Source organism: Carcharhinus amblyrhynchos, chromosome 30 (genome assembly GCF_965287045.1).
Source record: "Carcharhinus amblyrhynchos chromosome 30, sCarAmb.v2.hapA, whole genome shotgun sequence".
NCBI classification, from domain to species: Eukaryota; Metazoa; Chordata; class Chondrichthyes; order Carcharhiniformes; family Carcharhinidae; genus Carcharhinus; species Carcharhinus amblyrhynchos.
Genome location: NC_137353.1, coordinates 11,669,183 through 11,696,615, shown reverse-complemented (window position 1 = coordinate 11,696,615; position 27,433 = coordinate 11,669,183). Strand labels below are relative to the sequence as shown.

The 27,433-nt window shown below is 41.8% G+C and overlaps 1 protein-coding gene across 1 annotated transcript in view; it reads left to right on the top strand.

The window, feature by feature from the left end:
- The window catches only part of mmel1 (membrane metalloendopeptidase like 1), an 80,320-nt gene that overhangs the window by 18,176 nt on the left and 34,711 nt on the right, over positions 1-27,433 (top strand). Inside the window, exons 5-12 of the mRNA XM_080214976.1 lie at positions 335-415; positions 4,399-4,494; positions 7,899-8,017; positions 9,173-9,238; positions 10,477-10,611; positions 14,882-14,971; positions 15,533-15,669; positions 19,971-20,064. Of these exons, the coding sequence (XP_080071102.1) occupies positions 335-415; positions 4,399-4,494; positions 7,899-8,017; positions 9,173-9,238; positions 10,477-10,611; positions 14,882-14,971; positions 15,533-15,669; positions 19,971-20,064 (818 nt within the window). The remainder of the gene's footprint in view (positions 1-334; positions 416-4,398; positions 4,495-7,898; positions 8,018-9,172; positions 9,239-10,476; positions 10,612-14,881; positions 14,972-15,532; positions 15,670-19,970; positions 20,065-27,433) is intronic.

Sequence of the window (27,433 nt, the reverse complement as noted above, 5' to 3'; positions counted from 1 at the left end):
GGTCTCCCATTAATAGTGGAGATGAGAATTTTTTTTTCTTTTGAAGGTTGTGAATCTTTGGAATTCTCTTCCCCAGAAAGTGGTGGGGGCATAGTCATTCAATATTTCAATGTCTCATTCAAAGACAGAGTATATCATTCACCACCTAATGATTAGTTTTAATTTGTGAGATGCACAGGTATAGAGCAGACTTGAGGGGCTGAATGGCCTACATTGTTTCTAATTCATAAGTTTTGTACGTATGTAGGTCTAGAGGCAAGATCTACTGCTGTAAGGATCATTTTCATCCTTTGATTTGGGTCATATTTAATCCACTACTTCCCTGTTCTTTTAGGTGTTTTAGAAAGACCAGATGATGGAGACCGTGATGCTTTTAAGAAGGCTAAACGACTGTATAAATCCTGCATAAATGACAGTGAGTTCAACTTAAAATTAGTGTGTTTTCTTAAAAATATTTTTATGTCCATAATTCCTGCAGTGGCTCAGTGAGTAAATGGAACTGAGGTGCACAGACCTGAAAGGTCAAATCTCTACCTTTACTCAGTTCGATAACAGAGATAACATGGAAGCATTATGACAGATCATCCTTAGACTGCGGTGGCACTGAAGGGTTGGGTTCAGATAGCTTTCTTGCTGCTGATATACTTTCCAGCAGGAGCTACTAGCCAGTGATTGTTCGATGGTGAGAAAAGCAAATTGAGGCATGCTACCTTCAACAGCCAAATAGTCTGCAAACGTTTATAATTTAGTTTCATAGAATTTGCAGTGCAGTGTTATTCTATCAGTCTAACTGGTCCATGCCAATGTTCACGCTCCATGCTCCTTCAGCTAATTCCATCAACTTATCATTCTATTCCTTTCTCCCTATTTTATCAAACCTCTCCGTAAATTCAGCAATCTCCCCTTCAATGCATGCTTGAAGGATATCCCTGATAAGAGATATGATAAAGCTTTACCATGGAGAATGTACCAGTTGATGGTGACTGACAGTGTCCACCTGCCATACAACCAGTCCACATCTTCTCAATACAGTTTAAATTGTTGTTTTCCCCTTCTATCGAGTTTCTTGTAAAGTGCCCTACTTAGTGCATGACAAAAAGCTTCAACATGCCTCTTTTTCAATAATACTCAGTTCTGTACTACGCAATGACTACTTGAAGAATGATTACTTTGTTGAGAGAGCAGTCAGTGGCTAGTGGAGCCCAAGTGTCTTCCAGAGATGTGAGGAAAGAATGAGTAGCTGGTATTCATCTTCCAGTTACCCTTTCCTGATGCTTGGTGCTTTTCTCCTGCAGTTTGCATGCTGTTATCACAGGGCTAGAAAGGAAAAGTGGCCTGCCGCTTAATCTGACTATCAATGAATAGGGAAGTGTACCAGCAGACCCCTTCACCTGACCCTCATGCATTTACAGGGAAAGCTAGCAGTTTAATGTTATTCAGAAAACCAGAATGGGCACAGCATAGAAGAAAGCCAATTGGCCCATTGAGTCCATATAGGCTCTCTGCAAATCCAGTTCAGCTTGTCCCACTCATGTGCCCCATAACCATACAGATTCACCATTCCTGAGAAAACTACGATCCAATCTGCTTCAAGACAGTGAAATCTGGATCCTAACCCCACTCACTTCCTGCATTTAAAAAAAAATCCTCATGTCACCATTGGTTCTCTTCTAATCACCTTCTATTTTTACCCTTTGCTTCTCAGCCCTTCTGCCAAAAGGAATAGTTTCTCTATCTGTTCCATCTGAACCGCTTGTTATTTTGAAGACTCTGATTAAATCTCTTTTTTACCTTCTCTCGAGGGAGGTCAGCCCCAGCTTCTCTGATCTATCTCATGCCTGAAGTTCCTTACTCCTGAAACGATGTTTACAGATCTTTTCTGCACCCTCCTTTCACATCCTTCCTAAAGTGCAGTGCCTGTAATTGGATGTAGAACTCCACTTGAGGTGAACCAGGGTTTTATAAATGTCCATCATAATTTCTTTGCTTTTGTACTCTCTGCTTCTATTTATAAAAAGCCCACGATCCCTTCTGCCCTTTTAACCATATTTAATATTGCAGAATTGGCTGTTCCTGATATCTGTAGGCTCTGTCACTCAGCACATGGATTTCTAAATCCCGGCTTGGGTCACTGTCTGTGTGGAGTCTGCAGAATGTCCCCGTGTCTGCATGGGTTTCCTCCAAGTGCTTCGGTTTCCTCCCACAGTCTGAAAGACATGTTGGTTAGGTGCACTGGCCTTGCTAAATTCTCCCTCAGTGCATCCGAACAGGCGTCAGAGTGTGACGACTAGAGGAATTTCACAGTAACTTAATTGCAGTCTTAATGTAAGCCTTACTTGTGACATTAATAAATAATAAATAAATTTTAAAATTCCTACCTTTTGGTCATGGATTCCACCATGACCATCGTTGTATCGTCTGTGCAGCCTGGGACCAGCTCTGTCCCAACTTTCAGCTTCCATTTTCCAACTGCGTGTGTCTTCTCGGGACTCACCCATATCAGAACCTTTAGCCAGCATGTCTCCGCACTTGAACTTCTTCATTGAACTTTCCATCTCACTAGTTCCCTTCTCTCCTCCAAGCCAGCCCCTGCTTCCCTCGTTTACTATCTCCCTGATTGTTCTCCCATTCTTGCTTTTTATCAAATTTCGCTGCTTGACTCCATATGTAGCTCTCTGTTTTGTGAGCTGCCTTGCAGTGCTTTGCTACTACAGAGCACTGTAGCACAAGTTGTTCTTCTTGATGTTTGAATCCTTTCAGTTGTTTTAACTTTAACCTCAAGGCCACAATGGATGAGCTGGAAAGAAATGAAATCAGTTAATGCAGGGAAACAAGTTGTTGCTGCAAGCTTGCTGCCTGTCAAAGAGTTCAAAAGGTTTAGGATTGAAATTTGATTTCATAGAATCCTTACAGTGCAGAAGGAGGCCATTCAACCCATCGAGTCTGCGCCGATCACCATCCCACCCAGCTCCTATCCCCATAGCCCTATGTATTTACCCTACTAATCCCCCGACGCTAAAGGGCAATTTAGCATGTCCAATCAACCTAACCTGCACACCTATGGACGGAAGCCGGAGCACCTGGAGGAAACCCACACAGACACGGGGAGAATGTGCAAACTCCACACAGACAGTGACTCAAACCAGGAATCGAACCCAGGTCCCTGGCGCTGTGAGGTAGCAGTGTTAACCACTGTGCCTCCATGCCGCTCATTTCAGCATGGATGCAAAATAGACCTGATGTGGAGATGCTGGTGTTGGACTGGGGTAAGCATGGTAAGAAGTCTCAGAACACCAGATTAAAGTCCATCAGGTTTATTTGGCAGCACTAGCTTTTGAGTCTCAAGCTCCTTCATCAGGTGAGTGAGGACTTGTGTTCTCAAACGGGTCATATACAGACACAAACTCAATTTACAAGATAATGGTTGGAATGTGAGTTTTTACAGGTAATCAAATCTTAAAGATACAGACAATGTGAGTGAAGAGAGGGCCAAGCACAGGTTAAAGAGGTGTGTATTGTCTCCAGACAGGACAGTTAGTGAGATTTTGCAAGCCCGGGCAAGTCGTAGGGGCTACGGGTAGTATGCCATGAACCCAAGATTCCAGTTGAGGCCGTCCTCGTGTGCGGAACTTAGCTATCAATTTCTGCTCAGCGATTCTGCGTTGTCGTGTGTTGTGAAGGCTGCCTTGGAGAACACTTATCTGAAGATCAGAGGCTGAATGCCCGTGACTGCTGAAGTACTCCCTGACTGGAATTCTCCAAGACAGCCTTCATGACCTTTCTGAGGGCAATTTGGGATTTGTAATAAATGCTTGCCTAGCCAGCGACACCCACATCCCATGTATGAATTTTTTAAAAAGTAGTCACAAGACATAAAAATGTTGTTCTACAATACTCCTTAATGAAGACTTTTGCAAACACAAAGGTTATTGGGTTCAAATGAAACAAATGACTTTTTAATGATGTTTTATCACGCTTACATTGCGATGGGATTCCCCAACAACAATTATTCAATTCACTACAAATTACTGGGATCGTTTGTACACAAAGATTTATTTGTTAGAGCTATCGAATCAACAATCACCCACCACTAAGAAGCAAACAAAAAGCAACAAAACAATAGAATGATTATACCTTTTTTTAAGAGATTGCAAACTTTGTTAGACTGGTTCATGAATTTTAAACTGTCCCCAGATTAAGTGTAAATAGAATTGCCAGTTGCTTAGTGAAATATTAACAGTGATTGGAAAAAACACGCACCCTCTTTATCCTGGCTTCTGGGTAAGCAGTAATGACAGTAACTCAGCTTCTGTACTGTTTCATTAGCTATAAAGTGCAACATCATGAGGTTGTGAAAGCCAATATATAAACACAATACAATGCTTTTTTTAAAATCAGGTTTAATAGAGGAAAGAGATGCAGAACCTCTCTTAAATCTATTGGATGAAATTGGAGGCTGGCCAGTGACCACAGCTGACTGGGATGTTACAAAAGGTGCGCAATTTTTTTCAACCATTACTTGGTTATTATTAACCTTTATTTTTAATCACTTCTGAGAAACAATGAAGCTCTTGTGTGCTTGGAATCATCTGTTTCTGTTATTACTGTATGAGATCTTAATGCAGCGATTCTGGGATCCATCTGTACCAGAAAGGAGAGACACTTGCAGAAGACTGCACACCCCATCGTGAAAATATTCTCACTCACTCACCTTTTCCAATGCGAGGTGCTATACATGTGAATCCATCTGATCACAAAGGCAACACATTGTCCATGCCTCACCAGAGAACTTTGCAGATATTGAAGCAACATGTTTTAATGTTGAGAGCACCTTGCTGCCCACCCCAAGTACATGTTAGCTGAGTAAATGCCACATATGTAAAATAGGACTAGCCTTGCTTGACCTTCTGTATATTGCTGCCATACCTTTCTGAAGAGGATGCGGGTACAAAGACCATATCCAGAGGTGCCAGGGTGTGGGGTGCGGTTAGGTTGACAGGCACTGACTAAGAACAAAGAAAATTACAGCACAGGAACAGGCTCTTCAACCCTCCAACCCTGAACTGACTACGCTGCCCGACTGAACTAAAACCCCCTACCCTTCTAGGGACCATATTCCTTCATTCCCATCTTATTCATGTGTTTGTCAAGACGCCCCTTAAAAGTCACTATTGTATCTGCTTCCACTGTCTCCCCCAACAGCAAGTTCCAGGCACCCACCACCCTTTGGTAAAAAATGACATTGTTTTTCATTTATTGAAGACATGACTCTTTCAACAAACCATTTAGTTGAGTCACCATTCCCTCTGTTGCTCCGCTTTGGATCACAATTAATGTTACATGCATCTTTGTGTATTAGCCTGGACTAATAGAATCTTTTGCTTATGATTCAAAAAAAAAGTGTTGATTTGAGCTCTAGAGACTTGTGACAGCTTAGACTATGTACTCAACATTGTAGTACTGAGGGCATGCTATAGTGTTGGAAGTGCCATTGTTCTGATGATACATTAAGCATTGCTGAGAAAAGAGACATGCTGTCAAAGCTTTTTGTCCTGCACTCATCAAAACAGATGCAAGAATACCAAATTTCAAAGGGAGCAGTAATTTATAACTGTGTGAAAAAAGGATACTGGCTGGTTGGCAAATTTGCCCTGATTGGTTGTGGCATTGCGTTACACCAGTGAGCCATTGCCTCCCATGCTTTTGGTTAACTCAAACACATGAACATAAGAAATAGGAGCAGGAGTAGGCCATCTAGTCCATCGAGCCTGCTCCGCCATTCAATAAGATCATGGCTGACCTGATAGTCATTCAGTTCCACTTACCCGCCTGCTCCCCATAACCCTTAATTCCCTTATTGGTGAAAAATCTATTTATCTGTCCCTTAAACACATTTAACGAGGTAACCTCTAATGCTTCAATGGACAGAGAATTCCAAAGATTCACTACCCTCTGGGAGAAGAAGTTCCTCCTCAACTCTGTTCTAAATTGACTCCCCCGTATTTTAAGGCTGTGCCCCCTAGTTCTTGTTTCCATTCTAAGTGGAAATAACCTCACTGCTTCTGGCCCGGCTAGCCCCTTCATTGTCTTATATGTTTCTATAAAATCTCCCCTCAACCTTCTAAACTCCTCTGAGTACAGGCCCAGTCTACCCAATCTCTCCTCATAAGCTAACCCCCTCATCTCCAGAATCAACATCCCCTCCAAAGCTAATATATCCTTTCTTAAATGAGGTGACCAAAATTGTACACGGTACTCTAGGTGCAGCTTCACCAGTACCTTGTACAATTGCAGTGAGACCTCCCTGCTTTTATATTCCATCCCCCTCAGGATAAAGGCCAACATTCCATTTGTCCTCTTGATCACCTGTTGCACCTGCAAACTGAGTTTTTGTGATTCATGCACATAGACCCCTAGGTCCCTCTGCATGGTAGCATGTTGAAATTTTTCACCATTTAAATTTAAGTCCATTTTACTATTATTCCTTCCAAAGTGGATAACCTCACACTTACCAACATTATACTCTATCTGCCAGATTCTTGCCCACTCACTCAGCCTATCCAAATCTCTCTGCAGACTTTGTGTCCTCCACATAATTTGCTTTCCCACTCATCTTTGTGTCATTTGCAAACTTTGTTACCCTACACTCGGTCCCCTCCTCCAGATCGTCTATGTATATGGTAAACAGTTGAGGCCCCAGCACCGATCCTTGCGGCATGCCACTAGTCACCGACATCCAATCGGAAAAGCACCCATTTATTCCGACTCTTTGTTTTCTGTTAGATAGCCAATCCTCAATCCACGCTAACACTTAACCCCCAACTCCGTGTACCTTTATCTTATGCAGCAACCTTTTTGTGAGGCACCTTATCGAATATAAATATACCACATCCACCGGTTCCCCTCTTTCATCCGCACTCGTTATATCTTCATAAAATTCCAGTAAATTTGTCAAACGTGACTTTCCCTTCATGAATCCATGCTCTGTCTGCATGATTGAACCATTCTTTTCCAGGTATCCTGCTATTTCTTCCTTGATGATAGATTCCAGCATTTTCCCAACTCCAGATGTTAAACTAACCGGCCTGTAGTTACCGAGTCTTCTGCAGGCAAAAGAAGTTGATCCAAACATTGTGGATTTTTAAAATTAAACAAAAGCATCAGCACAGTGGCTACTTTAGTGCATTCTCCATGCCAATACCTTGACCAATCAGAGCTGATTTGCAAACAGATTGGCAGCTTTTTCTCATGCAGTATAAATTGTTGCTTCCTTTTGAAAATTTGACATCCTTGTGCCTGGCTTGATGAGTGCAAGATGATAAACTTTGACAGCCTGTTGCTTTTTTAGCAGAACCCAAGTTTTGTAACACCAGACATCTATATGATACGTTAATTTAAGGCTGTGCACTTTATCTCAAATAGATTGCCAGGATTCTTCATTGTAATCAGCATTTCCACTGTCATTTCCTTGACTTGTCAACAAGCAGGTTTGTAGTCAGCCAGTTCCAAATCAATTTAATGGGATTCTTACCTACTCAGCTAAAATGCTGCAAAGTTTGGGAGACATGTTACTGTGATTTTTTTTTTTAGTGCTATTTTGTTTGATAATACTCATGTGAAGTGCTTTGGAGCATTTTGTGATGTTGAAAACACAAGTTGTTGTTGCTGTTGGCCACAGCTGTAATCAGAATGGCACTTCTATTATCAAGACTCGCTTCTACCCTTGATACCCCTGCTACTAAAAACAGTACCACTTTGGAAGATATGTGCGTTACTTTTGCTCTCCTGATTCTTACCAGTAGGGTGAGTTGGATTCTGGCAAAGTCCACCATACATTCTGCACTGTGTTCAAACGTCTGACCAAATTAATAGGTGTTGCTTTCATTCTGTTTCTCCAGAGTCTGATTGGAGCTTGGAGACCATTCTACTAATGCTCAATGCCAATTACAATAAGAGAATTGTTTTGCACACGTTTGTTGGGATTGATGAACGGGACTCAAGTAAACATGTCATTTGTGTAAGTGAAATGTCATTCATTTTGGAGAGATAATATCTGTGACGTTGTGGAATAATACTGGTATATAAGGAATTCTCTATCTGCATAGATGGAGACTATGAATTTGCCACTTAAGGATTAAGGCTATGTAATACTTTAAAGATAGCATTTAAGACCTTTCTTTGCAATGACTTAGCCACTATACTGTGCCCAATGTGCAATCACTTCTAACAAAGCAATTTATTATTCTTAAAGCCACAGATGAGTGGATTTAAAAATAGTAAGTTTTGCTAGAAGTGAATTATAGGTTTCCTTTATCAGTTGTTCATAGAAATGTCAAATACCTGTTAAAATATTTGAACTTCATAATAGTTGAATTTCTGAATTTGATCCAGACTTATCAGACTCATGGTGGGTTATTTTTGACCTTACATTTCCGATGGTGAATGTTCACCACCACAAACTGATATCAAAATATTTCTCATCCACTTTGCAAGATTCTTTCAAGCATTTTAAGTAGTCAGGGATCATATGTTTACAGTTGTAGATGATTTGGAATTCACCAGACGAATCGCTTTAAATATGGATCATCAAAATTATATTGTGGCCTGCAAGCTGGGACATTGATTTGACACCCATCCAATTACCTTCAATGCACAGTGCAGTCAGATTACGGATCTTATTCAAAACTACAAGCTGTCATTTTATGAGTCTGCGCTGCCAATGGGGAACTTTACTCACTGGCAACACCAATCTGAAAGACAGAGCGGCTTTCTCAACAATTGTTCAACATGAATGGCTGGAGAATCACTTGGATGAGAAATTTTCACTGAAATTGCCCGTACTCATCGCTTTGAATCACAGAAACCTGTTGACCGTAGTTGTAATCAGAATGGGCTTCCTTCAGGGGTTCTGGTTTCCTCCCATAGTCTAAAGATGTGCGGGTTAGGTTGATTGACCATGCTAAATTGTCCCTAGTATCAGGGAGATTAGCAGGGTAAATATGTGGGGTTACGGGAGTAGGGTCAGGGTGGGATTGTGGTTGGTGCGGACTCGATGGGCCAAATGGCCTCCTTCTGCGCTGTAGGGATTCTATGTTCTATGAAATCACACGTTTGCTGATTCAGCATTTGGTTCTTGTCCTTTTGCTTAGTGTGTTGTCTCTTACTCTTGCAGGTTGACCAAGCTGACCTTGGGATGCCTTCCAGAGATTATTATTTCAGAGATGGAAATTACAAGAGGGTGAGCACTGAAAATGACTATGCACAAATATCATGGGTTCTTACTAGGTGCAATCTACCATTTAGTTTCATTCTTCCATGAGTTTCCTGCTACCACTTTTCCATTCATTGCTTTGTTTCAAGGAGGGGGGTTATGAAGCTGTCTTCTGATGCTGCAGAAGATCTATTGTAGGAAATCACCATCACTGTTTTCTAACTCATAAAATTAATAGAAGGCAAGTCATTCACTTCTATCTTCTTCAGTTTGCAAGCTGACGTATTATGTTTGATTGCTGGCAGCCCATGCTGGAATTCAGGGACATATCTAGTTCTATGATTAACTGGATGTTGCTTTTAATGTGGCGTTGTATATTGGAAACGTGCCAAATATCCAAAATTCTGGGCACAGTAGTCCAGCAGTTATGATACTGGATCAGTAACCCAGAGATTATAAATTCCCTCATGAATAGAATTCAAAACATCTGCAAACTTTTGGACTGGCACCAGAAAATAAATATGAAATTGTCATAAAAGCTCAAGTGATTCACTAACATTTGAACTGTACTTTGAAAGACCAAATTGCCACACAAATTCTACATTGTGTTAAATCCCCTCAGGGTCCCTACAGATGTGTAATAGATACTGCCCTGCCAACGTTTCACCCATCCAAACAACATAGAAACTAGAAACGGGGTAGGCCATTCAGCCTTACGAGCCTGCTCCACCATTCATTTTGATCATCGAATTCAATGCATTGATTCCCTCCCTATCCCCTTATCCCTTGATCTCTTTAGCCCCAAAAACTATATCTAATTTCTTCTTGCAATCAGGCATATTTTGGCCTCAACTACATTCTGTGGTAGTGAATTCCACACATTCACCACTTTCTGGATGAAGAAATTTCTACTCCCTTCAGTTCTAAAAGGTTTACCCCTTATCCTCAAACTATGACCCTAGTTCTGAACTTCCCCACCATTGGGAACATTCTTTCTGAATCTACCCTGTCTAACCCTGTTAAAATTTTATAGGTTTCTATGAGATCCCCTCTCACTCTTCTAAACTCCAGTGAATATAATTCTAACCCCTGACTTAGTGTCAGCTCATGAACAAATAAAAGATAAATGCGTTTCCATTGTGTTGGGGAGTGTGCACAACAACAGTTTACCCCACAGTATAAGGGTGCACAAATGTAAAGACTTGTATGTTTGTATCTGTTAGATAAATCACTCCCTGAATTTACTGGTGTTACTCTTGTTGAAGGTGCGTGAAGCTTATGTGCAGTTTATGACTTTAATTGCTAAGATGATCAGAGAAGACAGAAATGTGACAAAAAATGACACTTTTGTTGAAGAAGAGATGATAAAAGTCCTGGAGCTTGAAATTGAAATTGCAAATGTAAGTATTTGAAAGATGTTTCTGCATCCTTTCCATGAAGGTAGTGTGGTGGATAGAAAGCTGGATGCGCAATTGCATTGAAGAGTTGAAGTAAGTTGCACTATCTTCCCTAGTTCTGTGCCCGAGCTCTCGCTGTCCACCCCTCTTGTTCTGTCTTAAGGTCTCATGTGGAAACTTAATACCAGTTAAACTGCTGAATCCCCATTCCATATTAAATGGGGTTTTGAGTTACCTCTAGGGTTGGCTGGAGCAGGGCTGAAGCCCTTAACCTCTTGAGCAAGAGAAGGGAATAATATCACAAAGCCATTTCTCATTTTGAACACATGGACCAGGATTTTCTGACAGTGGGGGTCATAGAGTAATACAGCACGGAAACAGCCCCTTTGGCCCAACCAGTCCATGCTGACTATGATGCCCCCCGCAGCTGGTCGCAATTGCCCATGTTTGGCCCATATCCCTCTAATCCTTTCCCAATAGACTTGGCATTGGCCGCCCATGGAATCGTCCCATTCCACCGAAGTCAATGGCCATTCGCATTGCTTAATGGCTGTGCTGCTGGGGAGTTACCTTTGGCGGGACCAGAAGATCCTGCTGGCGGGAAGGGTTGGAAAATCCTGGCCATGGTCTCCAAAAGCAAATAGATTTTAGAAAACATGGAATAAATTGATCATAGAGTGAATTCATTGGAAAATAAAGAATGGGCATAGGTATGAGATGCAATTTGTCTTGACAAAATATTGGAAACTGTTTTAATAACATTAATATGTATTTATATTGCTTGATTGTTGTCCTATAGTTTGTGCAATGAAATAGCTGCATCTGGATTCATGAATAATCTGGTGACCATTTAATTTGACATTAAATGAGACATGTTTAAATGTGTCTAAACATTAAATAAGATTCAAATGCTAAATGAAGTGTGAGGGCTTGGTCAGTTCAGCTGTATCATTCTGTGATGTACCCTCAAAAATAAACTAATATTCACATATGTTCATAAATAAAACTCAAGAACTGGATTTCCTGGCCGCGCTCACCCCAAATACGGAAAATTCCACCCGGAGTCAACAGACCTTTGCTTGGTCCATGTCCCGCTCGCTGCGATTCCCATGGCGGGCAGAACAGGAAAATTTCACCCGAAGCGTCGCTGTAGATTTAGAAGTCAAATTGTAACTTATGTTTTTTCTAATTTTTCTATCATAAAGCATGACAAAATTGCTAGAGAATTTAGTTTTTCTTGTGACATGTCAAACCTCAACTATGTCTTCATCAGTTTCACTGACTGATGCTTCTTTCTCCCATGGACACCATTATAGGAATTCCAAGCATTATCCTTCATGCTACCCACAGATCATGCAACCCACAAGTCTACCTAACTGCTTGAGTGGGAATTTTACACCTACGGGAAATATTGTATTTACAATTTCTAATTCATGCAGACATTAATAATACTACTCTCTTGATACCTTAACTTATCCTCCAGTTTACTTGGCAAATCTTTCAGGTTATTTACAAATCCTCATGAGTTATTGAAGTTCAGTGACTGTTGAACCTTTTCTGATAGATGCATTAGGGCTGTGTCTATTATAACATTTTTGAACAGGCTTTCTGGATGTTCTGCATTCAGAACTTTTGTCAATACTCCTGACACTCAAATTGTCTTTTATCTTGTGCCTTACTCTTGTACTTTCAAAAATGGTCTCTGCATCTAGTTCTTTTGCCGATGTTAGTGCCTTTTCTTAACCACTTCACGATAAGTTTTCATTTATAAGTGTCACAAGTAGGCTTTCATTAACACTGCAATGAAGTTACTGTGAAAATCCCCTAGTCACCACACTCCAGTGCCTCTTCAGGTACACTGAGGGAGAATGTAGCATGGCCAATGCACCTAACCAGCACATTTTTTGGACTGTGGGAGGAAACCAGAACACTCAGATGGAAACCCATGCAGGCACGGGGAGAACAAACAGTCTCTACACAGAGCGACCCAAGCTGGGAATCGAACCCAAGTCCCTGGCGCTGTGAGGCAGCAGTGCTAACCGCTGTGCCACTGTGTTGTTAATCAGTTAAATAATCAGTAACACTTACCATTAATGAAACTGGGATAGACAGTTCCACAGAGTCACGCTGCGTGGTTTTGCTGACAACATTTATTCTGAGTGAGATACCATACCAGAAACTTATAATAACTAAAAATTTGGAATCTTCTATTTGTGATATGAATTTCCACTTCATGTGGGACTGGCATTTCTGAAAGCTCATGAAGACCATCTCAGATTCCAATAATTTTAGATCTGTTAGCTTTGAGATACTCCACTCTGCACTTCTCATTGGGTATTGTATAAAGGTTTTGCAGTGAACCACTTAACCTGTTCTCTCAGCATATGCCATTGAGGAGGCGATGGTCTAGTGTTATTGCTAGATCATTAATCCAGAAACTCAGCTAATGTTCTGGGGACCTGAGTTTGAATCCTGCCATGGGAGATGGTGGAATTTGAATTCAGTAACATCATAAAATTAAGAACCAATGACCATGAAACCATTGTTGATTGCCAGAAAATCCCGTATAGTTCACCATTGTCTTTTAGGGGAGGAAATCTGCCACCCTTACTTGGTCGGGTTTACATGTGACAACAGAGCAACAGCAATGTGGTTGACTCTCAACTGCCCTCCAAGGGCAATTAAGGATGGGCAATCAATGCTGGCCCCATGTCCCACAAATGAATAAGAAAACAGCAGAAGTAGAATACAACCATATGTAAGTTGGAGTGTCCCAAAAATGGAAGTAGATTCCTGGCAACTTGCAGCACCATCCCCAATTACTAAGTTCAGGGAGTGACATCCCCTTGGCATATAAAATTTTAAGATGTGTGCCTGAACTCTTTATTTCTTCCTTTGATACTGGGCCCATGATCATATTTCTGACCTCTGCAGCTTGCATTCACTTTAGAAATCAAATTTAATATTATGCAATCTTTTTCCAGTTGTATCTGTCTCTGGTTTATAGTTCAGAAAGTGCTCTTTAACTGAAATATCTCCTACATCTGTAAGTTTTACTGCACATGAAAGTTGTCCAGTATGACTTGCACCTGGAATACAGTTTAAAATCAGGTTGAAATGTTAGGCTTTTTGGCATGATTTGAACAGCATTTTCCAGCAAATTAATGATTTATTCTGGACATTTCATGAGTGTGTTTCCAGTCATTAATTCCAGATGTTGCTAAAGCTGATTTACTTGTGACATCAAAAATTTTGCAACAGGAACAAAAGATGTTATCAGCGTTGTTTGAATATACTAGCCCTGTGGCCTGCATCACTACTAACAACACCAGTATTAGCAATTATGTGGCTAGCAACAATACTAAGTACGTATGAGTACCTCTTACCTTAGACCTCTTTCCTTTGGGGTGGCACAGTGTTTAGCACTGCTGCCTCACAGCACCAGGAACCAGGGTTCAATTCCAGCCTCAGATCACAGTCTGTGTGGAGTTTGCACATTCTCCCCATTTCTGTGTGGGTTTCCTCTGGGTGCTGCGGTTTCCTCCCACAGCCCAAAGATATGCAGGTTAGGTTGATTGGCCATGCTAAATTGCTCCTCAGGGATAGGACTTGGCTGGGAATGTTGTTAGTGTAGGTTCAATGGGCCAAATGGTCTCCTTCTGCATTGTAGATTCTATGATTCTATGTGATCTTGTAGATCATTTTTATTCACAAGACGTGCAAGTGGATTCACTTCGCTTTTCCATCATTGCTCATACCAAGTCATATGACAGGTTAAGGTGACCTTAAGTGCACTATTGCTAATATGTCATTAGTAACACTAATTAAATTGTAATGCATTATTTATATATCTTAAGTAAATCAAATTTCCATTTTTTTTTCATTCATTTCTCCTTTTTCTCAGCCTCTCTTTTGGCAATTCTCAGCCCAGGTGACTGCCTGGTTAGCTGAACCTGGAGTTGGTCTGAATTCCTTTCTCCCTCAGCTTCCCCAAGCATTTATATTATTTACCTCAACAACTCCCTCTCTGGTAGCAAGTTCTATGTTCAAGCCATTCATTGCTTAAAGGAGTTTGTCCTGAATTCTTATCAAATTTATTAGTGACCATCTTCTATCTGATGAAAACATCTACCCTTTCAATTCACTTCATCATTTTCAGTTACTCTATTGAGCTGCCTAAGGTTGACACTGTAAGTTAAATTGTCTGATTACTCCACTCCCAACGGGGAGACATTTAGTTGAAGCTTAAGTAAAGCTGTCCCTCTCTCCACAGGCTACTGCATCACTTGAGGAAAGGCACAATGTTACACTGTTCTACCACAAAATGACACTTTCCCAGCTTCAAGCGGACTTTGATCTCAACGTGAGTCATTTTACTTTGATGATCACTTTCTGTAGGTGCACACTGTACATCAGATGTTAGGTGTGATATCTTGGCTAGTACTGAAGTGAGATGTGCTGTCCAGGACCAGAATTATTAGTATGAAAATTTATTCCTTTATTTCTGACAATACCTATCTCCCATCTGTACAATTTAAGTACCAGCTCTCTCTCTCTCTCACCATTCCCCTCATCCTCCACTCTGGCCCCCTCCTCCCACTCTATCTACTATGATTAATTGTACTCTTTGATACACTATCCCTTCCATCATGTGTTTGAGTGTTGATCATTATTCCTTTGAATGTTTTATACCCCCTGCTTTCTTTGCATTTTCTGACAAAGAGTGAGGATATTGGCTGTTTCTAAAAATATTGAATATTTATGTTTATAGCACTGTTGCCAACTATATTACTTCTGGTATTTCTGCTAATGCATACCTGTGTCCAGTTTTTATCATTTTAACATCCAGCTTCCACCATGTATAATTGAGTGTACGGATAATGGTTAATCGCTTAAGTTCATTGATTTAATTTTGTGTCTCCAGGGATTTAACTGGACACAATTTCTTCAAGGCATCATGTCTAGCGTCAACATTGAAGTCTATCCAGAAGAAGAAATTTTGGTCTATGAGCCTGACTACCTTCAGAAACTGAAGTATATCCTCCCTAAATACTCCAAGAGGTGAACTTATTCTGATCGGTTTTATAATGGTTTGTGCTGCTTGCTCAGTTTCATTTGAGGAATTGGGGAAATTCCAGATTCCATTCCAGAGAATGAATCCAATGTTCCATTCCTATGGAAGCACTCACCTTTTCCCTTAATGGAGATCTCTGAAGTAGCTTTCGAGGGAAGGAGATTCAAAGTGGAGGATGCCTATTGTGTTGCAGATAAATCAGTGTATTTAAGTGTGAGCACGTTATTTTCAGACTGAGCTAATGGAGTGTGTTGATCAGAAGCTACTGTCCCCGGACCACAAAGAAATCCCATTCATAAAATCACCCAGTTTCTGTCCATATGAATTTGGCCATAGTGGCAATCGAATTTCTCAGTTTGTGATTATGGTGTTTGAACCAGGCTGGCACTGAATAGCGCCGATGACATCCATTGCTGCTGAATCCATTGAAGCCCACAGGGTCAGCAAGAGAGAACCTCACTCGCGTGGGGCAGGCTGATGGGAGAACAACTTTGGCAGCCTCCCATGGGATTGACAGTGGGAAACTGGCCCATCCCTCCTCCACCTTCTGTCATTTTAAAGCCAATGTCACAGTAATGTTGCCCTCCATTTTGTTTTCGTACATGCCGGGGCAAATTATACCCTCCATTTGTACACTAATGAAAATAAAGGTTTTCTAGAGTGGTTGGTTTAACTGCCTAAGAAATGTTATAGAGGGGGCACTATGTGGAGTGGCTTCACATTTTCGGGAAATTGTCCATCCTACAAAGTTTGGAAATCCTGACCCATTTATTTTACTGTCAAGTTTACAAATCACATACGCATTTCAATTACATATGTAATGCTGGTCTGCCTTTCAACAATCTATATGTATATCATACACATATATACAGAGATCATACACATTATATACATATATCATACGCATTATGTATGTACATCATACACATATTGTATTAATATATCATATGTGTATAATAAGAATGAGCCATAATGGAATTTAAATTTTATGAAGCGTGTTTGGACTCATCAACCGGGATTCTCTGACCTTGCCAGTGGCTTGGATTCTTCAGTCCCTCTGCTGTGAGCAGATTTTTGGCTGAGCACCAAACTCTGTTTTTCCTGGCAGAGTGTGAATGACATCAGAGAATTCTAGCCATCATCTAATACCTTACTTCACCAATTGACATTCAGATAAAACTTGGAAAACTGCAGCAAAAGGATTTCAGTTCAAAAATCTCTGCTCTTTCACTGACCTTAAACCCTATCCTTACATCCGCTCATTATATCCCCCAATGCCCTCGGAATTCATGGACACCTTTACCTCCGGCTGCTGTACGTTAGTGACACCGTAATCGTGATGGGAAGATGTCCTTTCTTATTTAAGCTAATTAATAAATGTAGTCTGAGAAGGTCTTCAGAAAATGCTTATGAAGTCTTGGACACAAAAGGACATTTTGGACACCCCTTCCTCCAATTTAATTGTGGCTCTAACCTATTTATATCATTTGCAAGGTATCTGATATGACAATAGTCTTTCGGGTTAGTACCCCACTGCAGCTGCATTATTAGAACATAAGAACATAAGAAATAGGAGCAGGAGTAGGCCATCTAGCCCTTCGAGCCTGCCCCGCCATTCAATAAGATCATGGCTGATCTGTCGTGGCTCAGTTCCACTTTCCGGCCCTCTCCCCATAACCCTTAATCCCCTCTCTTATCAAAAACCCATCAACCCGCTTCTTGAAAATATTTAGCGAGGCAGCCTCCACCACTTCAACGGGTAGAGAATTCCAGAGATTCACCACCCTTTGAGTGAAGAAGTTCCTCCTCAACTCCGTTCTAAAACGCCCCCCCCTTTATCTTGAGGCTGTGCCCCCTAGTCCTACTGTCTTTTTTGAGCGGGAAGAGTCTCTCCACCTCTATCCTATCCATCCCATTCATCATCTTATACGTCTCAATGAGATCTCCCCTCATTCTTCTAAACTCCAACGAGTACAAGCCTAGTTTATTCAGCCTCTCCTCATAGCTCAACCCCCTCAACTCCGGTATCAGCCTAGTAAACCTCCTCTGCACTCCCTCCAAGGCCAAAATATCTTTGCGCAGGTGCGGCGCCCAAAACTGCACACAGTACTCCAGCTGCGGCCTCACCAATGCCCTATACAGCTGCAGCAAGACCTCCCTACTTTTATATTCAATCCCCCTCGCTATGAAGGCCAGCATCCCATTCGCCTTCCTGACCACCTGCTGCACCTGCAAGCTGGGTTTTTGCGACTCATGCACAAGGACCCCGAGGTCCCTCTGCACCGTCGCCTGCTGCAGTTTTTCGCCACGTAAGTAATAGTCCTTCCTACCATTCTTCCTACCAAAGTGGACCACCTCACACTTGCCAACATTAAATTCCATTTGCCATTTCCTGGCCCATTCGCCCAGCCTATCTAGGTCCTTCTGCAGACTCTCCACACCCTCCGCACAATTTGCCGCTCCCCCAATCTTGGTGTCATCCGCAAATTTCGACACCCTACACTCGGTTCCCTCCTCCAGATCATCTATATAAATGGTAAAAAGCTGAGGCCCCAGCACCGACCCCTGGGGCACTCCACTAGTCACCATCCGCCAATCTGAATAGCACCCGTTGACCCCCACTCTCTGCCTCCTATTTGACAACCAATCCTCTATCCATGCTAACACCCTACCCCCAACTCCAAGTCCCCTGACCTTCTGCAATAACCTCTTATGAGGTACTTTGTCAAACGCCTTCTGAAAATCCAGAAAGACCACATCCACCGGCTCTCCTCTATCCACCGCCCTAGACACATCCTCATAGAACTCCAGTAAATTTGTCAGACACGACTTCCCTTTAATGAAACCAGTATTAGACCAGTATGCAATTCTGTTATCCATTATTTTCATTGTTTATTTGCAAACCAATAAATTGCCAGATAGGAAAAGACCAGCTGGCCCATCATGCCTGTGCCCACATTATGATGGTTGCAGTATTATCTCTAAAACTTAGTCCTCCCTCCTATCGCCAAGTAATCTCCTGGGAGAGGGAAAAGCACTTGGGGAGAAATAATAGGATTAATACACTGGGGAAAATTCCTCTCCGATCCCGTGGTAATCAAAACCAATCACGGAGATCTCATAAACAAAGAGTCATCTGTAACACCATTTCTACATGAATGGATACTTGCCCAGTTAAGAACTGTGTGAAATGTGCTGCAGGTACAATGTGTAGAGAAGGCTGGAATGGTAGCTCCAAACCAGTTCCATGTTGACAAAAATAATGTCAGTCTAAAGTTAAATTTATTTATTAGTCACAAGTAAGCTTACATTAACACTGCAATGAAGTTACTGTGAAAATCACCTAGATGCCACACTCTGCACCTATTCAGATACACTGAGGGAGGATTTAGCATGGCCAATGCACCCTAACCAGCATGTCTTTCTGATCATGGGAGGAAACCGGAGCATCCAGAGGCAAACCCACATAGACCCAGGGACTTCGAGTGGCACAATAGCATAGTGGTTAGCACTGCTGCTTCATAGCGCCAGGGTCCCAGATTTGATAACCAGCTTGGGTCACTGTCTATATGGAATTTGCACATTCTCCCCATGTCTGTGTGGGTTTCCTCCCACATTCTGAAAGATATGCTGGTTAGGCACATTGACCCCGAACAGGTGCCGGACTGTGGTGACTAGGGGAATTTCACTGTGGCTTCACTGCAGTGTTAATGTAAGCCTTACTTGTAACTCACAAATAAACCTAAAAAAAAACATTTTAGGAGAAATTGCAGACTCCACACAGACAGTGACCCAAGCCGGGAATTGAACCTGGATCCCTGGAGCTGTGAGGCAGCTGTGCCATTGTGCAGCCCCAGTGAAGGGAGGCATTTTGGATAATTTAAATGAATTGTCATCTTTGATAAAATAATGAGTGAAGGATCTTCCAATAAGCATATTATCTTATCTGTCACTAACATAACACAGGGCATATTGAACACTCTTGTCTAACAAATCCTAAAGCTAGTCTAGCTTGAAAGCCGTGTTGATCCATAATTTTTAAATGAAGCCGTCCTGCACTTTGACCCATTTCACCGTAAACATTATTTTTCTGGAGCAGTTTTACCACATTTTATGTTTGGATAATTTTTTTTTCCCCAAGACACAACTTCCTTCCTTCACCTTTCTTCATAAAGTTATTTGTCTGGAAGAAGTTAAATGCAGTGCATTTTAACAGCCAGTTTCTCTATCCTATCTATTTTGGATTTCTACAAGTGAATCTCATGCTTTTAACTCTCTTGTGTTTTAGCACCCTTCAGAACTACCTGGTGTGGCGGCTGGTCATCGATCATGTTCAGAACTTAAACAGACGTTTTAAAGATGCCCGAGCCAATTACCGAAAGGTACACGTTCCAAAAGTATTGTTAGATTTTGCTCAATGAGTTAATATTTGTCACCGCTGCTTTTTTTAACTTTTTTCATTCCTACACATCCTAATCATGATTGCAGAAGGTGTGTCTGATATTCATGTCAACTTTTATATGAATTTCAAATGTTGTAGTTTGTATGCTATTTGGAACTTGTAAGAAAGTAATGGGCTGAAATTATGCCATTATTTCTAATCTCTTCCAAGCTCAGCTCCTGGCCCTCCCTAGGTATCACATTCTTCCTGGACTACAGGATATGTCTAGTGCGGTGGATGGAGGGGAACCGGTGGATGTGGTGTTTCTCGATTTTCAGAAGGCGTTTGATAAGGTGCCGCACAAAAGGTTGTTACAGAGGGTTAGGGGGCATGGAGTTGGGGGTAAGGTGTTAGCGTGGATAGGGGATTGGCTGTCAAATAGGAGGCAGAGAGTGGGTGTCAATGGGTGCTATTCGGATTGGCGGTTGGTGACTAGTGGAGTGCCCCAGGGATCGGTGCTGGGGCCTCAGCTATTTACCATTTATATAGATAATCTGGAGGAAGGAGCCGAGTGTAAGGTGTCGAAATTTGCTGATGACACAAAGATAAGTGGAACAGCAAATTGTACGGAGGGTGTAGAAAGTCTGCAGAGGGATCTAGATAGGCTGAGCGAGTGGGCGAGGACCTGGCAGATGGAATACAATGTTGGCAAGTGTGAGGTTATCCACTTTGGCAGGAATAATAGTAGGAAGGACTACTACTAACAGGGCGAAAAGCTGCAGCATGCTACGGTGCAGAGGGACCTGGGGGTCCTTGTGCATGAGTCGCAAAAACCCAGCCTACAGATGCAGCAGGTAGTCAGGAAGGCGAATGGGATGCTGGCCTTCATGGCGAGGGGGATTGAGTATAAAAGTAGGGAGGTCTTGCTACAACTGTACAGGGCACTGGTGAGGCTGCAGCTGGAGTACTGTGTGCAGTTTTGGTCGCCGCACTTGCGCAAGGATATTTTGGCCTTGGAGGGAGTGCAGAGGAGGTTCACTAGGCTGATACCGGAGTTGAGGGGGTTGAGCTATGAAGAGAGGCTGAATAGACTGGGCTTGTACTCGTTAGAGTTTAGAAGGATGAGGGGGGATCTTATTGAGACATATAAGATGATGAATGGGATGGATAGGGTAGAGGTGGAGAGGTTCTTCCTGCTCAGAAAGGACAGCAGGACTAGAGGGCACAACCTCAAGATAAGGGGGGGGGGCGCAGTTTAGAACAGAGTTGAGGAGGAACTTCTTCACTCAAAGGGTGGTGAGTCTCTGGAATTCTCTGCCCGTTGAAGTGGTGGAGGCTACCTCGCTATATATTTTTAAGACGCGGGTAGATAGGTTTTTGGTAGCCACGGGGATTAAGGGTTATGGGGAGAAAGCGGGAAAGTGGAACTGAGCCACTTCAGATCAGCCATGATCTTATTGAATGGCAGGGCAGGCTCGAAGGGCTAGATGGCCTACTCCTGCTCCTATTTCTTATGTTCTTATGTACAGAACCTGCTCCTTACTCACTCCATCGTCACACATGCTCTTGCGTTAGACTTTGAGTTTGAAGAGTGACTGTTGCCAAAAAAGCAAGCCAGTGTTGAAAATATTTTATCTGCCCCACAAAAACTGAGAAATGTCATCGGAAAAAAGAGATGTACACACACAAAGAGAGAGAGATGTGCAGAAATGGGCCAGGATTCTCCCAAATAAATTTGAAGTTCCCAACCTGTGGGAGAATGGGACTAAATCCCACCGGATTTTTTTAGTGTACTGACCAGAGCGAATCTCCGACGCTCTGTGCATCACAGAGTGCCTCAGCAGGATTCACTCTAGTAAGTAGGGACGGGGCCTATTCTCACCCGAGAGGTCAGCAATATTGCGCTGAGCAGGCCACTGCACATGTGCATAATGTGGAGATCGGCACATGCGCAGTGGCCCTGCACTGCCAGCCTTCCAATCGCTGGCTAGCCCAATCCTTAATCCCACACTCGGTCAAATACTGCCTTCATGTCAAGGGCAGTCATGTTCACCATACCTCTGTTCAGCTCTTTCGTCCATGTTTGGGCCAAAGTTGTAATGAAATTAGGAGCTGAGTGGTCCTTGCAGAACCCAAACTGAGCATCAATGATCAGGTTATTCCTGATTAAGTGTCTCTTGATAGCCCTGTTAATGACCCCTTCCATCACTTTACTGATGATCAATGGTAGACTGATGGGGCAGCAACTGGCTGAGTTAGATTTGTCTATGTTTTTGTGTACAATACATACTTGGGCAATTTTCCACATTATCGGATGGATGCCAGCGTAGTAGCTGTATTGGAACAGCTTAGCTAGAGGCTGGACAAGTTTTGGAGCACAAGTCTTCAGCACTATTGCTGGAATGTTATCAGAACTCATTGCCTTTGCACTGTTCAGTGCTTTCTGCCATTTCTTGATATCACATGGAGTGAATTCAGTTAGCGGAAGACTGGCACTTGTGATGCTAGGGTCCTCAGGAAGAGGGCAAGAATGATCATCCACTCAGCACTAAGAATCATAGAATCTCTACAGTACAGAAATAGGCCATTCGGTCCATTGAGCCTGCACATAATTCCATCCAGGCGCAATCCCCATAACCCCACGTATTTACTACGCTAATCCCCCTGACAGAAAAGGGCAATTAAGCATGGCCAATCAGCCTAACCTGTACATCTTTGGACACATCTGCCAACAAAATTGTAGGAAATGCTTCAGCCATGTTTTTGCACTGATATGCTGTATTCTCCTATCATTGTGGATGGAGACATTTGTGGAGCCTTCTCCTCTAATTGTTTGTTTAATTTTCCACACTATTCACAGATGAGTGTGGCAGGACTGCAGAGCTTGGGTCTGATCCATTGGTTGTGTAATCAGATAACTCAGTCCATGCACTGCTTATGCTGTTTGGCACACAAGTAGTTCCATGCTGTGGCTTCACCAGACTGACATCTCATTTTTAGGTATGTCTGGTGTTGTTCCTTGCATGGCCTCCTGCACTCTTCACCGAACCAGGGTTGAGCCCCTGGCACAGTGGTAATGGAAGAGTGGAAACATGATGGGCCGTGGAGTTTGAACATTCTCCTCATGTCTGCATGGCTCCAGTTTCCTTCCACAGTCCAAAGGTGTGTTGGGTAGGTTGAATGGCCATGCTAAATTGTCAGTAAGTGTCAGGGGGAATAGCAGGGTAAATACATGGGGATAGTGGGTGGTTGGGATTATAGTCAGTGCAGACTCAATGGGCCAAATGGCCACCTTCTGCACTGTGGGATTCTATGGAATTGCACCTTACAATGTCCCAGACATCACCACCACCATTCCTGAGTATATAGTGTCCCATTGATAGGAAAAATCCACCAGAAGCAGCAGCACAGTGGTATACAGTTGAGAGGGAAATCTGGGAGTCATCAACATTAATTCCAGAACCCATGAAGTCCGGTGGCATCAGGTCAAATACAAGGAAATCTCCTGCTGGTTAGTGCCTAGCGTCCTTCCTCAGTTGATGAATCAGTTCTCCATGTTGAATGCCACTTTGAAGTTACTTGTGGCAGATGCACTTGTCCATGATAGTATCAGCAGGAGTGACAACCACACAGCCCTTGTGGTGAAAAAATTCTGTGTTTACTTTTGAGGTAACCCTCCATCGTGTTGTATAGCATTACTGCTGTGCTAAATAGGATTGTTTTTGAACAGATCTTACGACTCAAGACTGGGCAACCATGAGAAGCTGTGGGCCATCAGCAGCAGCAGAATTGGACTCAACCATAATCTGTAACTCCACGGCCCAACATGTTTCCAGTCTACTATTTATGTCAAATTTCCTTCTATCCCACACATCCTTATCTTCTTCATGAGCCTACCATGAGGAACCTTATCAAACGCCTTACTGAAATCCATGTATACGACATCAACTGCTCTGGTATATTTCAACTGTTAATAATAGTTTGGGCATTTCCTCTGAAGTCAAATATTGCATTAATTTTAATCTTACATAGAATGTTCAACTTTTAAATTGATGTGTGAGTGCTAGAGAGCGGGATAAACACAAAATGGGGGATATTACAACTTTTGTTACTTAGATAATCAGTTAATGGATTTATTTAAATTCCATAGGAATGTTGATGTTCACAGTAAGGAGGAGGTTTTTTGGTCCAACTTGTTTTGTCTTTAATAAAACAATCCAGAATTTAGCCCACTGCCCCAGCATCTGCCCATTGTCTTGTCTTTTGCTTGCAAATACTTAACCTACCTTTTCATGAAGGAAGCAATTGTTCTACTTCAGCCAGAGTGGCAAACTGTTTCGATTGTGGAAAAATCAGCTACGTGTATATATAAAAAAAGACAGATTTGTTAACCTGTTTGGCACAGTAAATCTTAATAAATCTGTTGACCAATGTGTTAATAGGGAAAATTAAACCTTGTAGAAATAAAACGTGTGAGAGCAGCAGGAAGTGTGTCAGACCTACAGGGTAATTTCTGCAGCAGTCTGTCATCATAACAGCAACTTAAAACAACCGGCACTTACCACTCCCCTTACAAATGTGACCATCTGGTATAATTCAGCTGTTAATAATAATTAGGGCATTTCCTCTGAGTCAAATATTGTATTCATTTTAATCTCATAAACTGTTCAACTTTGAATGTAATGTATTAAAATGTGTTTCCACTCAGCATCAATGTTACCTTTCCATACTCAATAAATTCTGTGAAAGCATCATATGTGTAGGAACACTTCGAGCTTGTTCATGGTATTCAGTTTGTCTGCTTGCTGAGCAGCTTCCCCCTGTCTAATTTGTTATCCATCTCTCCTGACCTGCTGTGTTTCAGTTGACTGTTCCTCTGTATACAGGTTATGATCTTCGGATACTCAGATGTGAGGGGGTGGGTGGAGTGCTGGGGGACTGGGAGGGAGGCTAGGGGATGGCGGGTGGGAAGGATTGGAGGAGAGAAATGTGAGTTGGGAAACATTGATTTTTAAGTCAATCACTCTGCCCCCAAGTACAGCTCCCACTTTCTCAAAACAGAGGGATGTAAACTCAAGTGTACATAACAGCCTCCCATCAGTTGACTCTGTCTATATTTCCTGCTGCCTTGGCAAAGCAGCCAGCATAATTAAGGACGTTATGCACCCCAAACGTTTTCTGTTCTACGTTATTCCTTCAGCAAAACAATATAAAAGTCTGAGGTCACGTACCAACCAACTCAAGAATAGCTTCTTCCCTGCTGCTGTCAGACTTTTGAACGGACTTACCTTGCATTAAGTTGATCTTTCTCTATACCCTAGCTCTGACTGTAACACTATATTCTGCACTCTCGTTTCCTTCTCTATGGACGGTATGTATTGCCTGTATAGTGCACAAGTAGCAATACTTTTTACTGTATGTTAATACACGTGACAATAATAAATCAAATCAAATAATGTACAGCAAGGAACTCTGCTTACGTCCTTAGAATAAATCCAAAGACTGAGAAATAATTTCTAATGGAGCACAGTTTCACAGCCACATCAAAGCATCTTGCTGAGATCAACTCTCAATTCTTCATTAACTAGAACAATTCAGTAACAGATGAAACAGGACAGCCAACCTCTTAAGATAAAAGACAAATTAACTTTCTGGGGACAATTTTCTGTCAGAACACAACAGTAAAAGCTGTTATCAGAATAAAACATCCATTGCTATCCAAGTTTTCTGCTTTTTTAAATAGTTGTTATAACTCTGAAGGTTTTTACAAGTGTATTGCTTGTGCATGTAAAGGCTTTTAAACTTCATGACTTCAATCAGAATATGGAGGAGGAGACTGGAGGACATTGTTAAGCCTGTAGCCAAATCACTTGAGCTCCATTATGTGTTACTTATTTACATGACCACAGACAGTAGTAAATATTATTAGAAATCTTTTGTATGATGTATATTTTCTGTTTAGTAGTAGATGCAAGTTTAATGCACATTCTGGTATTAGTGTTTTCAAAAAATAACAAAATAAACAAGTTTTGGGAAGGAATGGAGCACCACCACAAATAGCTGAACAATTTGTGCTATTTTGACCTGCCAATAACCTCGTATATCTTTGGTCTGGCTCTCAGCAAGTTTCAAGAAATAGCCACATTTGCATTATTAAAACAAATTAGATTTGCCACAGAAAATAAGGGCTGGTATTTCACCGTCTAAGAACCCATTTAACGTTGAGATTTCTATTTCTTCAGAGCTATTAAATTTATGTGGTTCTCAGATGGGAAATGATTCAGACTGTCGATTCCCACTCCTGACGGTAACAGTTTGTTCGTTGAGTTTTTAAACATTTATTTTTTACAGTTAGTGCTGTAAAAGTAAAATGGGAGTGTGGCCTCCTTTCCCTCAACTCTACCGCACTCGACTGAAGGTCCCGGAACTTGCTGTGCTGTACTATCCTCACCTAGCCTGAGTCGGAAGGTCGGTTGGCTGCATTTCGGGGTAGCTAACTAGGAGTGGAGTGGCAATCTAATTGATTGCGGCTCCATGGAAGTTCTGGCCCTAACATTAATTGCATCTACCCTCAAAGTCTCTGCCTCCTCAACAAGATTTATGTCCTCTTGTTCAAGCTTCCCAATAGCAAGGTGTGACGATGCATCTGATTTTGCTTGCAGCTTGCCTTGTATTTATTTGTCCGGTTCTTTCATCTCTCGTTCCAGGGAAGGCTTATCTAGTTTCCACCAGGCTTTCTAATTCATTTCCTTTAAAGATGAGTTGTATATCTGTGCAAGCTTTTTGACTTCTGAATGAACATTCTTGATTGTGAGTCACATTAAAATTTTCTGAGATTTTTCATCCGTTATGCAGGATCTTAGCAGTCAAATTGACTATCAGCTGAATGCTGGAGGTATATGATCAATGGCTGGCATGTGTCTAGTTTTAGTCACCTTTCTGTGTCTGACAGAATTGAAACACCTGCTTCAGTGTCTAATTTTAAGTTAGCTTTATGTCTGTTGACAATAATATCTGCACTCCAGTTGTTCCTATTTGATTCTGTAATTTCTTCCAAGAATGGTACTTCTGTGCCTTTCCCTCCTTTTAAGTTCTGGAATACCTTCAATTTCCTGAATGATATCTGATCTTGGCTATTTCTTCTTTTAATTGTTTTGTAAAGAGCTGATTGCTACAGCAACTTGATTTAAAATGTCTTATCTTAACATAGAACAGTACAGGCCCTTTGGCCCTTGATGTTGTGCTGAGCTATGTCCGAACCCAAGATCAAGCTATTCCACTCCCTATCATTCTGGAGTGCTCCATGTGCCTATCCAATAACCATTTGAAAGTTCCTAAAGTGTCCGACTCCACTATCATAGCAGGCAGTG